Raw genomic sequence first — 12,670 nt, 5'->3', positions numbered from 1 at the left:
TCAGAAAAACTGTCCCAAAAGGTGCCCAGAGGTGTTTCTGGGTGGATGCCGAGTGGCAACATTTGTGCTGCGTCTCAAACAGCTTCTTACATACTTCTAGTGCGATCTTGTCTGTTGGGACCCTGTGCAGGTTTTTTTTGGAAGAAATCTACAACTTTAAAACTATTTCATCTGCTAAAAGCAAAACAAACAATATTTATATGTTTTCCAGCTGTACTTTTAGAACTTGATGTCCATCCTCTTTCAGGTCAGCTTCAAACCAAACACAAGACTCCACTTCCTGTCTGAATACAGGACCTTTAATCCTCCTGAAACCCGTCGCCGGACACACTTGTCTTCATCAGCAGCATGAATGCATAACCTTTATATATTTGACTGCATCGGGAACAGCGCTCTGCGCACAGACACTAATGGTGACCGTGTTCTGCTGCTGTTTCTTCGCTAATGCAGAGCTGTAATCTCTTTTCTATCATGTGACGTCCTCTGGGTTTGTGGGTGACGCCGCACCGGGAGGCGGGTGCTGCTGCATGCCTTTGCACTCATGTTTAGGACTGTTTGTATAAAACCATGTCCGTGTGACAGCCTGCAAACTGCTGGAGGAGCGAGGATCCAGCGTTACACTCCGACTCTGACCACAAATACTCTGCTTTCACCAAAAGTGACTGAAATGCAGACTTTGAGCTTAAATTCAAGAGCTTTCAGAACAAGATTACGTTCATTGTTTAGGAATTACAACCATTTTTATACACCATCCTCCAGAGGATCAACAGTAATTTGACAAAGTAGCAATTTTTAATATAAGAATTCTTTTCCATATTTGAAATATTAGGAAGTCTAGGAATAATACTGTTTCCTTCCTTTGTTCTGTTCGTGAAACCTTTGAATTAAAGCTGGAAGTTTGCACTTCAGTCACATCTCGATTGTCTGATTTTAAATCCACTGTGGCGACGAAACAGGAGAGGCAGATCTTGGGATTTTCTTCTCATAAGTACAGGAGAGATTTTTTTGTTTTTTTAAGTCTCGGATCTCATAACTGTGAAGCAATAATATAAAACTATACAGAGGTACTTATGAGATCTTTTAATTCTAACGTACAGAGCTTAAAATTTAGTTTCATTCATCTAGTTTTAGTAGCCGGACAAATAAATCAGGGGCCAGAAAATTAATCGATCGTTTTGATCGGCTAGTTTTTTTTAATTTCATTTTTTTCTCAACCTCGACGTTTCTTGTTAGAATCAAAGTAGGATGAATATTTTTTGAGCAGTAACGAGAATTACAGAATTTCTTCTAACTGTCTCCAAGTTTGGATTTCGTTGGTGAATGCAGAGTTTGCCTTCACTCAGTTGTGAACACGATGGCTGTTTGTGCCATAAAAAATGAATTTGTTTCCTAATTAAATAAATCCATAATCCCAAATAAACTTTGTAATATCTGATAACTGATGGACAAAGACCAGACCTCAAAATTCAAGAAAGTTGAGCTGCTGTGATGGCCGTCATGTCACATGACCAGTGGAACATAATTTGATTGGTTTGATTTCAGACAGAGCCGATTCCCTGATGTCCCAGATCTTTAAGATGACTCAGATTTGGGGGTTTGATCTTCTTGAATACTCAAACAAATGTTATTTGAATTTGTAAACCTTTATCGAGAGGCAATAAATAAATTCCCGCACTTTTACACCTGAAACAGCAGTGGGACAGATTCACCTTGTGTTGATCCTCCTACAGATCCTCAGTTTGCAGGTTTTGTTGTTCAGACTTTCAGCCAAATATTCCCTCAGCTGTCTGTCAACCAAAACACTTCAGGAACAAACACCCAAAGGATGGTCTGGGCATTTCAAAGAGTATGAACTGTATATACAAACATCACATGCTGTTTTAAAGGTGTCTCTCTGGTTCTGCACTGTGATGATGTTCTGCTTTAAACTGAAGCCATTCTGAGATAAACTCTAAACTAAAATCTAAGATTTTAACCAAAAACTCAACATTTCTGCACATTCCTGGTTTCAGATTTGTCTCTAACATACAAAGTGATCACTGAACATTTTTCTCTTTGAGTTTCAAGCTTTTTTTCTTGGAAACTGCAAAATGCAAACCTCACTCAGTGAACTCGGCGCCTCTGAGTCTCTCAGACACAAATGTAATTGACTGCTGTTTTTTAACGATCTTTAAAACAGACGATTTAATCACCAAAATACCAACTGAAGCAAAAGCAGCAGCCCGACACTGTGCACCACGACCAAGGCTAAACATGCCCTCCTTTATCCATGATTTGAACCTCTGGATCCAGAAGGACATCTGGCTCTGGCTCTGGGTTACTTTGTGAAATTTCCTTGAGAGCATCAAACTGTTACCTCCCAAATTCTCCTTTGATGAATGATGTGAAATGTGCAGTTTTGTCCATTGTCCCAGTGGTACAGAATACTGAAAATTCCTGGCTCCAGATCCGGATCAACTCCAAAAGTTATTCATTTTTAACCTGGATCTAGCTGAACTGTCAGTAACGTTTAGATGCAGATCCATCCATTGGTTTTTAAGCAATCCAAGAAACAAACAGACAAACCAGGCCAACTGTGTAACCTCCTTGATGTTTGAAACAGCAGAAACAAGAAGCAGCTCAAAATAACCTTCTGTTCATATTTACAAAACCAAAATGTTATTTTGTTTGTTTGTTTTGTTTTTTTGCATGCAGCTCAGGTCGCTCACCGCGTAGAAACAGGAGCATCGCTTTCAGCTTGCTCCATTTGATGTCCGTGTTATGTTTTCCCATCAGAAGTAGGAATGTCAAAGATGTGTGTTTTCTTCACGAGCTCTCAGCTTCCTGACAAATGTTTTTCTATTTCTGTCAAACAACTCCTGGACTTTACTCTGTGATGGACTGGTCACCTGTCCAGGTGTACCGCACCTTCTGACCACTGACAGCTGGGATAGGCTCACCGCCTTGTGACCCAGGGTTAGATACATGGTTAAGTAAATGGATGGAGTGATGGATTTAATGGGTCTTTCTACTTTTCTGTCTAAGCCCAGTTTAATGAAAATGAAATACACCTCGTTGCAGTTGCAGATTTTTTTTAAATTCAGATGGTTAGTTATCTCCTAGTTTAACATCTCCTTGTTTCTGAATGCTTTCCTTTGTTAAACATGCGAAAAAAATAAAGCCCAATAACTGTGGACATGTGGCTCCTGTTTAAATTCGTCCTGCTGGCTTTTGAAATCAAAGAATCCCAATATGTTTTGGTTTTGTAAACGTGAGCAGAAATCTGAACCTTCAAACCTGATAAGTTGTTAGGGGCGCCCTCTGGTGTCCATCACAGCGAACAACAAGCAGAACCAGCGACTCGTCACACAGCTTCTCATTAACCTCCACACTTATATCCAGGGTATTTTGTATAAAGTGCATCACTCTATATTTGAAGAATTGCTTATATTATTATTGTTATTATTATTATTATTAATATTATTATTTACTCAACACTGAGCACCAACTGTAACTAAAGATATGTGTGTGAGAGTGTGTGTGGGAGGGGAAATTATATAAATACACTTTGTCACCTCACAGCCTTCTGTCTCTTTATTATTTATACACTTTATAATGACATTTAAGGGTCTGTTTGATGAATGATGCTGGCACGATACATACATAAACAGGAAGTGGTGTTAATTCTGCACGATTAAACCACCCATCCAACTACCGACCAATAACCTGCCTCAGTACTACATATCGGCTAAGATGAACAGGCACATGGGTCAATACATGAGCAGGGCACAGAAAGGGATTGGCAAGAATACCAGAGGCGCAAAACACCAGCTACTGGTAGACAGAACAGTCAGCCGAGACTGCAAGACCAGGCTGACCAACCTGTGCACTGCCTGGATTGATTACAAGAAGGCCTATGACTCAATGCCCCACAGCTGGATACTGGAATGCCTAGAATTGTACAAGATCAACAGGACCCTAAGAGCCTTCATCCGGAACTCAATGGGGATGTGGCGTACAACACTAGAGGCCAACTCCAAGCCCATAGCACAAGTCACCATCAAGTGCGGGATCTACCAAGGAGATGCTCTGTCCCCACTGGTGTTCTGCATAGGCCTGAACCCCCTCAGTGAGATCATTAACAAGACTGGCTACGGATACCGACTACGGAACGGAGCGGTTGTCAGCCACCTCCTGTACGTGGGTGACATCAAGCTGTATGCCAAGAGTGAACGAGACATCGATTCACTGATCCACACTACCAGGATATACAGCAATGACATCGGGATGTCATTCGGACTGGAGAAGTGTAGTCGGATGATAACAAAGAGAGGGAAGGTACTCAGAACTGAGGGGATCGAACTACCAGAAGGCAACATTGCAGACATAGAGGACAGTTACAAGTACCTGGGGATCCCACAGGCGAATGGGAACCATGAAGAGGCAGCTAGGAAAGCTGCAACCACCAAGTACCTGCAGAGGGTCAGGCAAGTCCTGAGGAGTCAGCTGAACGGTAAGAACAAGATCCGGGCTATCAACACTTACGCCCTGCCCGTGATCAGGTACCCAGCTGGTATAATAAGTTGGCCAAAGGAGGAGATAGAAGCCACCGACATAAAGACAAGAAAGCTCCTTACCATGCATGCAGGGTTTCCAGCACCCTGAGGCTGTACGCTAAGCGGAAGGAAGGGGGCCGGGGACTGGTGAGTGTCAGCACCACAGTCCAGGATGAGACAACGAACATCCAAGAATACATTGAGAAGATGGCCCCAACTGACCAAGTGCACAGTGAATACCTCAGGCAGCAGAAACCCAAGAAAGAGGAGGAGGCGAGGAACCATCATGGAAGGACAGGCCCTGCACGGTATGTACCACCGGCAGATAGAGGAGGTGGCTGATATCCAGAAATCCTACCAGTGGCTGGACAAAGCTGGACTGAAAGACAGCACAGAGGCACTAATCATGGCAGCACAAGAACAAGCTCTGAGTACAAGATCCATAGAGGCTGGGGTCTATCACACCAGGCAAGACCCCAGGTGCAGGCTGTGTAAAGATGCCCCAGAGACAATCCAGCACATAATAGCAGAGTGCAAGATGCTAGCAGGCAAGGCATACATGGAACGCCATAACCAAGTGGCCGGCATAGTATCCAGGAACATCTGTGCCGAGTATAACCTGGAAGTCCCGAGGTCAAAATGGGAGACGCCCCCAAGGGTGGTGGAGAATGACCGAGCTAAGATCCTGTGGGACTTCCAGATACAGACGGACAAAATGGTGGTGGCTAACCAACCGGACATAGTGGTGGTAGACAAACAGAAGAAGACGGCTGTAGTGATCGATGTAGCGGTTCCGAATGACAGCAATATCAGGAAGAAGGAACACGAGAAGCTGGAGAAATACCAAGGGCTCAGAGAAGAGCTCGAGAGGATGTGGAGGGTGAAGGTAACGGTGGTCCCCGTGGTAATCGGAGCACTAGGTGCGGTGACTCCCAAGCAGTGTTGGTCAAGTTACTTGAAAAAAGTAATCAGTTGCTAATTACTGATTACTTCCCCAAAAAAGTAATCCCGTTACTTTACTGATTACTTATTTTCAAAAGTAATTAATTACTTAGTTACTTAGTTACTTTTTAAAAACACGATTTACAACCTGAATAGGTGATAAAGCGATAGATCTTTCAGCCCAATTCTACTTTTTCTGCATAATCCATCATACAAAATGTAATCAAATGGAAACGTCTCTTTTTAAAACTTGTTTTATTAGTTTTAATCTTTTAACTTTATGCATCAAGCAAAAATTTTATTATATGCAACATTCTCTGACTGGAAGAAATTTGTTTAACATTTAAACCTATTTTCTGCACATTCCAGCACATAAAATAAAATATTTTTTTGTGTTTACACTCACTCTTTCAAATAGATGCAAGTAAAACACAGCAGAAAATAAATAAAGTCAAAGGCTAGTTGCTCTATTTTCACCTGTAAAGCAGGACCGGGGTAGGCGGAGGTTTACCCTGGTGCAGGTGTGCCGCAGCGGTCAGTTGAAGACTCCACGAGTTGCTCTGTGAGTTTCCCATTACAGTCGTAGCGCACTCGCTGCTTGCTTGGAAGTTAAGGGGGTTTTTTTCGCTGTAAAAAGAAGTTTTCTTCCCACGCACAACAGACGCTAATGTTTTTGTCACTTTTTATGGAATCAAACTCAAAATAAGGTCAGTACTTCCACGCTTTAAACGCTGCACGCTCATACTCTCTCCCTTTTCGATATATTATCCATTGTTGATCTGCAGACAGCTGTTGCCACGAACGTCGCACTTGCTTACGTCACTGTCATGAGACATTCTCGCAAAAAACTCACGGTTTTAGTAACGCAGTAACGCAGCGTTCCTACGGGAAAGTAACGGTAATCTAATTACCGTTTTTGCAATGGTAATCCCTTACATTACTCGTTACTTGAAAAAAGTAATCGGATTACAGTAACGCGTAACGCGTTACTGCCCATCTCTGCTCCCAAGCTAGGTGAGTGGCTCCAGCAGATCCCAGGAACAACATCGGAGATCTCTGTCCAAAAGAGCGCAGTCCTGGGAACAGCTAAGATACTGCGCAGGACCCTCGGGCTCCCAGGCCTCTGGTAGAGGACCCGAGCTTGAAGGATAAACCGCCCGCAGGGGCGTGCTGGGTGTTTTTTATATATATATGTATATATATATATATATATATATATATATATATATATATAACTTTTGAACTCGTGAGCCAGCACCCCTCCTGGCCTTGGAAACAGCGCAGTATAAATCCACTCAGTATCCACTAAAACAACCTGTGAGTTTTCACTCCTGACGCTTCTTTTGTTGCGTGAAAAATAGTTTTGTTATTGCATATGTCTGTTTGGCGGCTTCCTGTCACTCTCAGCTCGTTGAGATCATCTCATCCTGAACTTGTTCTTAAGTGGGTCACAGTCACAGCGCAGCGCTGTTTCTCCTGTCTGTAATAGCCACTTCGGCCACACGGTGGCGCCATCAGGGCTGCACAGAAAACTCTTTTTTAATAAACAAAACAAAGCGATCAGGAGTAACTTCTGGTTCGCTTTGGTTTGTGAAGCTTCTCCCTCAGGATGCCGAGCTGAACGCAGCGGCCTCTTTGTTCTCCATCACTGACTGCTTCCTCTCCTCTGGTTGCTAGGCAACACCTACATGACCTGTTGTCAAACATCATTGTTCGGCTGTTTTCTTGCTTTTGTCTCAACCAGCATTTGTTGCCGTGAATTATGTCACTGTCTCTCTCTCGCTCTATATATATACACTATTTTCCTTCATTGGCTTAATCGTGGAGAATTAACACTGCTTCCTGTATGTTTTACTCAGTATGTTTTACTGCCGGACAGGAAGAAATCTGTGTTCTACTATTTTCAATAGGGTTAAGTTACGAAGGCCAATGACGGTCTTTGAAAACAAAAATGCAGTAAAAGAAAAAATCTAGGGAAGCAACTCAGAAGTATCGAAATAAAAGATAAAATTGATGAAATAAAAATGAGAAAAGCTGTATTTTATTGGGTCAAGAACCAAATAACTTAACTAACTAACTAACTAACTAACTAACCTTTTCTCATAAATGTACCAGTTTTCAACAGTTTTCTTTTCTAACACTAAACTTCATGCTCACATTCAAATACATATGCTTATTTAAACCCGGTAAAAGCCACACCAGTAAATATCTTATTTAATTCTGTTCTCTGAGGGAAAATATGCCTTTTTAAAGTACAAGGTATATGTATTAGTAAATATCTCTGCAACAGAATGGTGACCTCTACAGATGTACCCCACCTATCCCCCCACGACACTGGGATAGGCTCAGTGGATGGATGGTTAGATGATTGGGGGCTTTCCTTGGTTCAGATATCAAATGGAAACATTTTAAATCAGAGCCTGCCAGACAGCTCATTGGGTTATCTCTGTGGAGTTTTAGATTATGATGTTGTGCAATGTGAACTTGTTGTTCCTATTTGTCTGAAGAAACTTCATATTTCTGCAATTGAATTTAGAATAAAAATCAGGAGTCCATATAGAGAGAAAAGTTCCTAATAATAAACTGCAGATCTGCAGGGCCCACCTTCTGTGTGAGAGCTTATGTAGCTCGGACAGTCTCCAGTTAGCAAACAGATCTGAAATATTTTGTTGTGAATCCAATCCTAACCTTTTCAAAATTACACCTACACAGTTTTCTTTTGAGAAAAGTTCTCATATCTCACAGCAAGAAAATGTCACATTTAGATGCGGAGAGTTCAGATTAAAGAGACACTGAGAAAAAAAAAAGGCAACTTATAACTGCAGGATGTTTTTTCTGCATTTAAATTCAAAATACAGTAATAATATATACTAAATAATAACACTGAATACATTCTTTTTGCATAATTAACTGAAATGAATAAATTGTATTACAATAAATTGTAAAAAGTAATATGTAAAAGCAATTCTATATTTACTAAAATTTATTTTTTTAATTATGCTCATTATTTTGTGTGTATTTGTTTGTCATGTCAAATGTATTATTAATAATAACTATATATTTCTGTTATCATTATTTTTAGTAGTAGTAGTAGTAGTATACAAACAAAAGATTTTTTCTAATAAATAAAATATTTATTATAAAGTTTGGATTTTAAAATAAACACGGAATAAAAACAAAGGTCTGGTTGACGTCCTGCCGTAAACGTGCCGTGGCAGCCGTCCCGGACGTGACGTCATGTTGTGTTGATGTTGTGACCGGACGCGCTGTGGACGGAAGAGGGAGACGCGTTTTGTTTTTATTCAACTAAACCGCTAAAAAGGAGCCGAGGCACCGCTTCTGTGTCCATTTCGGGTCGATAAGAGCCTTAGCTCGGTGATTGGTGCCAAACGGCCGGGCCGGAGGGCGAGTAGACCGTCTTATTTGATCTAGAAAGGGAGGACTCGTCACCCTCTGACCCCCTCCCTGCTTCCTCCACACTCTCCACCATGACTATTCTCCCGAAGAAGAAGCCTAGCTCCGGGGTCGGCGTCTCGGACCACGCAGATGACAGCGATCGTCGGACCGGCTCCGACCCTCACCAACACCCTCACCCGCACGCAGGGCGAACTGGAACCCGACCGAGGGCTTCCCCTCCGCCTTGGTCCTACCAGCCCGCTCCACCCTCTGCCAGGGACGACAGGCGGAGCATTGAGGCGAGCTCCCGGCCGCAGCAGGCCTCTCCGCCGCCCGTCGGCTCCGTGTCCCCTGTGGGGCCGGGCGACGGTCGGGACAACAGCGGCGGAATGGTTGCCGGGTCCCGCGGAGAGCTCGTCGTGTCGGCCGGCGTCGTCGGATGCGGCGGAGGCATCGGCAGCTGCTGCTCCGGGCCCGGGCTGAGCAAGAGGCGGAGGCAGGCAGGCACCTGCTCCGGTGGGGTGGTGGGGGCGCTGGCCGGCGGAGGCCAGCCCGGGGTAACCGGACCGGGAGGTGTAGGGTCCAGCCAGGACACGGAGGAAGGAGCCGGGAACAACAGCGAGGACGAGTACGAGAACGCCGCCCGGCTTCAGTCCATGGACCCGGCTACTGTGGAGCAGGTAGGACGCTAACGCTAGCTAACATTAGCAACAAGGCTAACGGAGCTGCTAATGCTCCTGCACAGGTGATTTCCTGCACTTTTACCAGAACTCAGGTACTTAAAGACCGAAAACAAAACGTATAATGTCAGCACAGGCCATTAGGAAGCAGAAATCAAGGATTGAAGTTAACTTTAAGAGGGAAGAAATTGCTGTTATTGTTCAGTTTTACGCTTAAACGCAATGAGTTGTTTCCCTCCAGAGGCAGGCTGTGGGGACAATTGGTGGTGGTGGGGGGGCGTTCATTAAGCAACCTGCTAATGATGTCTGCTCACGCGAGGTCTAAGAGAAACCCGTTTGGGGCAACCATAGCAACAGCACTGACGCTTGATCACCTGGCAGTTAAACATTTACCCCAAAACTAACCACAAACACACTCTAAGCACACATTTAAACACTGTTAAAGACAGCTGCATTTGTCTCCACGGCCCATCCAGGTGAGGCTAAAATAAACAGCCAGATGTTCCCAGATTGGAAGGATAATAATTGCTACATACATGTTTTATAATCGTAATATGACGCATATGAAAAATAAACTAAGAATTAAAATATTTTCATGCCAGTAATTCCAGGACGCATCTTTGTCAGCTCTCTGTTGAATATAATAACACCAAACGCTTATTTTACCTATTGATTAATTTCAATTAAATTTTTTTTTGTTCAAAAGTCGGTCATGCAGATGTTCAGTGTTTGTTTTTTTCTTGGAGAATGTGATGGGGCACAAAGGCAAAGCATTTGTTTGAATGAGGTTTTGCACAACTCCTTACCGAGATACTTGACTGCATGCTAGAAATTCTAAGCACGTTTGTTGGACACCTGGGCCTGTACTATGAAACAAGTTCAGCCTCTCTGTATGTTCTGTAACCTTAACATGGATATTATCAATATACCAAAAAAACAACAACAACAAAAAGTCAGAAACACAGGCAGGTCTGCAGACAGCTGAACACCCGATTTTTACAAAGAAGAGAAAACTGTGAACAATATGGTTAAATGGATAATACAGACTGGGAGTAACACCGCTGCTGCAGACAAAGCAGCAGATTGTTAGTATGAATGTGTGCGCATTTTGGTGCTTTTGTCAATAAGACTGGAAAAGACCTGCTATCGTAATAAAGTTAAAGCCTATTTGAAGCCAGAGAAGAAAGCCGACTGTGTAACTAAACAGACTTCTCACAGCTCTGTCATTAAGACACGGGCGAATTTGACTGATTAGAATTTTTGTTCAGTTAAATAATTGTTTATATGTGTGTAAGAAAGTGTTATTCTTTCAGCTGCTGGTGGTGTTCAACAGTCTGAGAGTGAGTAAAGAATAAATGTAAAAACAGCTGAGGTGGTTCATCCACTGACTCAGTCTCCATGTAGACTTGATAAAAGGTCTAAAAGTAAGAATAGGTTCTCTGTTTTAGCATTATACTTACACTCATAGAACAGTTAAATTTTTTAAAATCTGTAGTACACCAGAGGCAAAAAATCAAGTAATTATGCTGTGTCTTAAGAATCTGTATTTATTCCTGATGCTCATCAGGAAAACAGAGACTTTACACACTCTTTCTGGAGCGCAGTGAGGTCAGCAGGATCTTCCAGGAATGGTGACGCTGTTTCCTGGAGAACTGATTAGTCACTAGGCGGTGATTTCATACCTCTTGCTCTCTTATCGTGAACATGGAGCAGGTTAGGTCTGCAGCTTAGTTGCCATGGTAATTGTAAACCTAAGCTTAGGATGTTAACCACCTTTTTAACACTGAAAAGTCGGGATTAAACCAGAAGTTTTACTTTACTCGCCGTCGGGGATCCACAGAACGACAAGCTGAGCCGGAACCGAAGCACTCTGCAGGGAGGCTTTTAATTTGAATCTCAAGCAGAATAGATGTTTGATATTCACGGATCAATAACCCGACTATATCAAGCAGAACTGAACTCTGAGGTGCCACTCAGTTTGATGTTGGAGGTGTTAGGTTTTATCCTGTCTTCCATATTTTCTGGTGCAGGTTAAATAATTTTTTCTTTTGCTTTGATTTTGTATATGAAGCTGTTGTTTGTTTTTTCCTTGTATTTTAAGTCGAGTTCACCTCTTTACCTTACAGCAGTTTGTTTTTTGTCCCTCATTAAATCCTCAAACTTGCTTTTTAGTTCAGATTGAGCCAGATAAAAAAATCTGTTTGGAGGGAGTGATAAGAAACAGCCTATTATAAAATCATTCACATCTGATAGAAGTTCTCTATTTTGTTTGCTTGTTATTTGTTTATGTGTTTGTTTTGGTGCAATAACTTTGTTTATTTAATGAAACCTTGGAAAATGTTACCTGCAAGATATGATAACAAGTTAGTGGCCTTCCAAGTACAGGGCACAAGTCAATTCACCTCATTTTGTTATCTTTTGTAGTCATTATACTTCATAACAGGAAATGCTGAAAAACACTTTAAAGTTTCATTTAAAAAACTGCAGCCAAATCAGTTTTGTTTCACAGTCTACAGACAGAATGTCCTTTCATTTAGAAATTTAGAGAGATTTTTCTGTAACCAGCTCTGAGCGTCAGCATCATGGGAAATGTCATAGTTTCAGTAGAGAAACTGCACCAATTTCAAGTCAGTTGTTTGCCAGAGAAAAACCTCAAGGGTCATATATCACAGTGGGACATGGATGGCTGCTTATAACAAATCATAGCACATGAAAGGTCTCTCTGTGACCTACATTTGCCAAACTCATTTTCCTAATATAGAAAAGTTACTGTACCAAAGAATTTGCTGATTACGAGGACGTCAGGTTGAATTAGGGATGGGAGTCGGTAACCAGTTATGTAGAGAACCAGTTCCCAGTAGTCCAGTTCCTTGGAGCTGTTAGTCTGCTTGTCTGTCGATCACACTTATCGGTTCGTGCACTCGTGCTACGATCAGTGGATGTCGGAGGAGGAAAATAGTGGTGCAGGATATGGTCATTAGTTTTATTTTTACTGCACAAAGAGAGAGTGCAGTGGTAAAGTGTAAACTGCAACGCTAACAAGTCAAGAACCCAGAGTGACTTAAAGCTGAGTGAACACTGACCCCAGCCCAGCAGACACACCCTGAACTTTAACTG

At 42.3% G+C, this 12,670-nt stretch overlaps 1 protein-coding gene across 2 annotated transcripts in view; it reads left to right on the top strand.

The window, feature by feature from the left end:
• The first annotated feature begins 8,700 nt into the window (after positions 1-8,700).
• Positions 8,701-12,670, top strand: part of otud5a (OTU deubiquitinase 5a) — a 37,084-nt gene continuing 33,114 nt past the window's right edge. The window contains exon 1 of one of the 2 annotated variants that reach the window (XM_039604630.1): positions 8,701-9,553. In XM_039604630.1, the coding sequence (XP_039460564.1) occupies positions 8,966-9,553 (588 nt within the window). In that variant the 5' untranslated portion in view covers positions 8,701-8,965. The remainder of the gene's footprint in view (positions 9,554-12,670) is intronic. The other variant, XM_031759111.2, reaches the window with a different exon arrangement.

Source organism: Oreochromis aureus, linkage group 20 (genome assembly GCF_013358895.1).
Source record: "Oreochromis aureus strain Israel breed Guangdong linkage group 20, ZZ_aureus, whole genome shotgun sequence".
Lineage (NCBI taxonomy): Eukaryota > Metazoa > Chordata > Actinopteri > Cichliformes > Cichlidae > Oreochromis > Oreochromis aureus.
The sequence above is the reverse complement of the archived record's forward strand: the minus strand, read 5'-3'. Positions and strand labels throughout refer to the sequence as shown.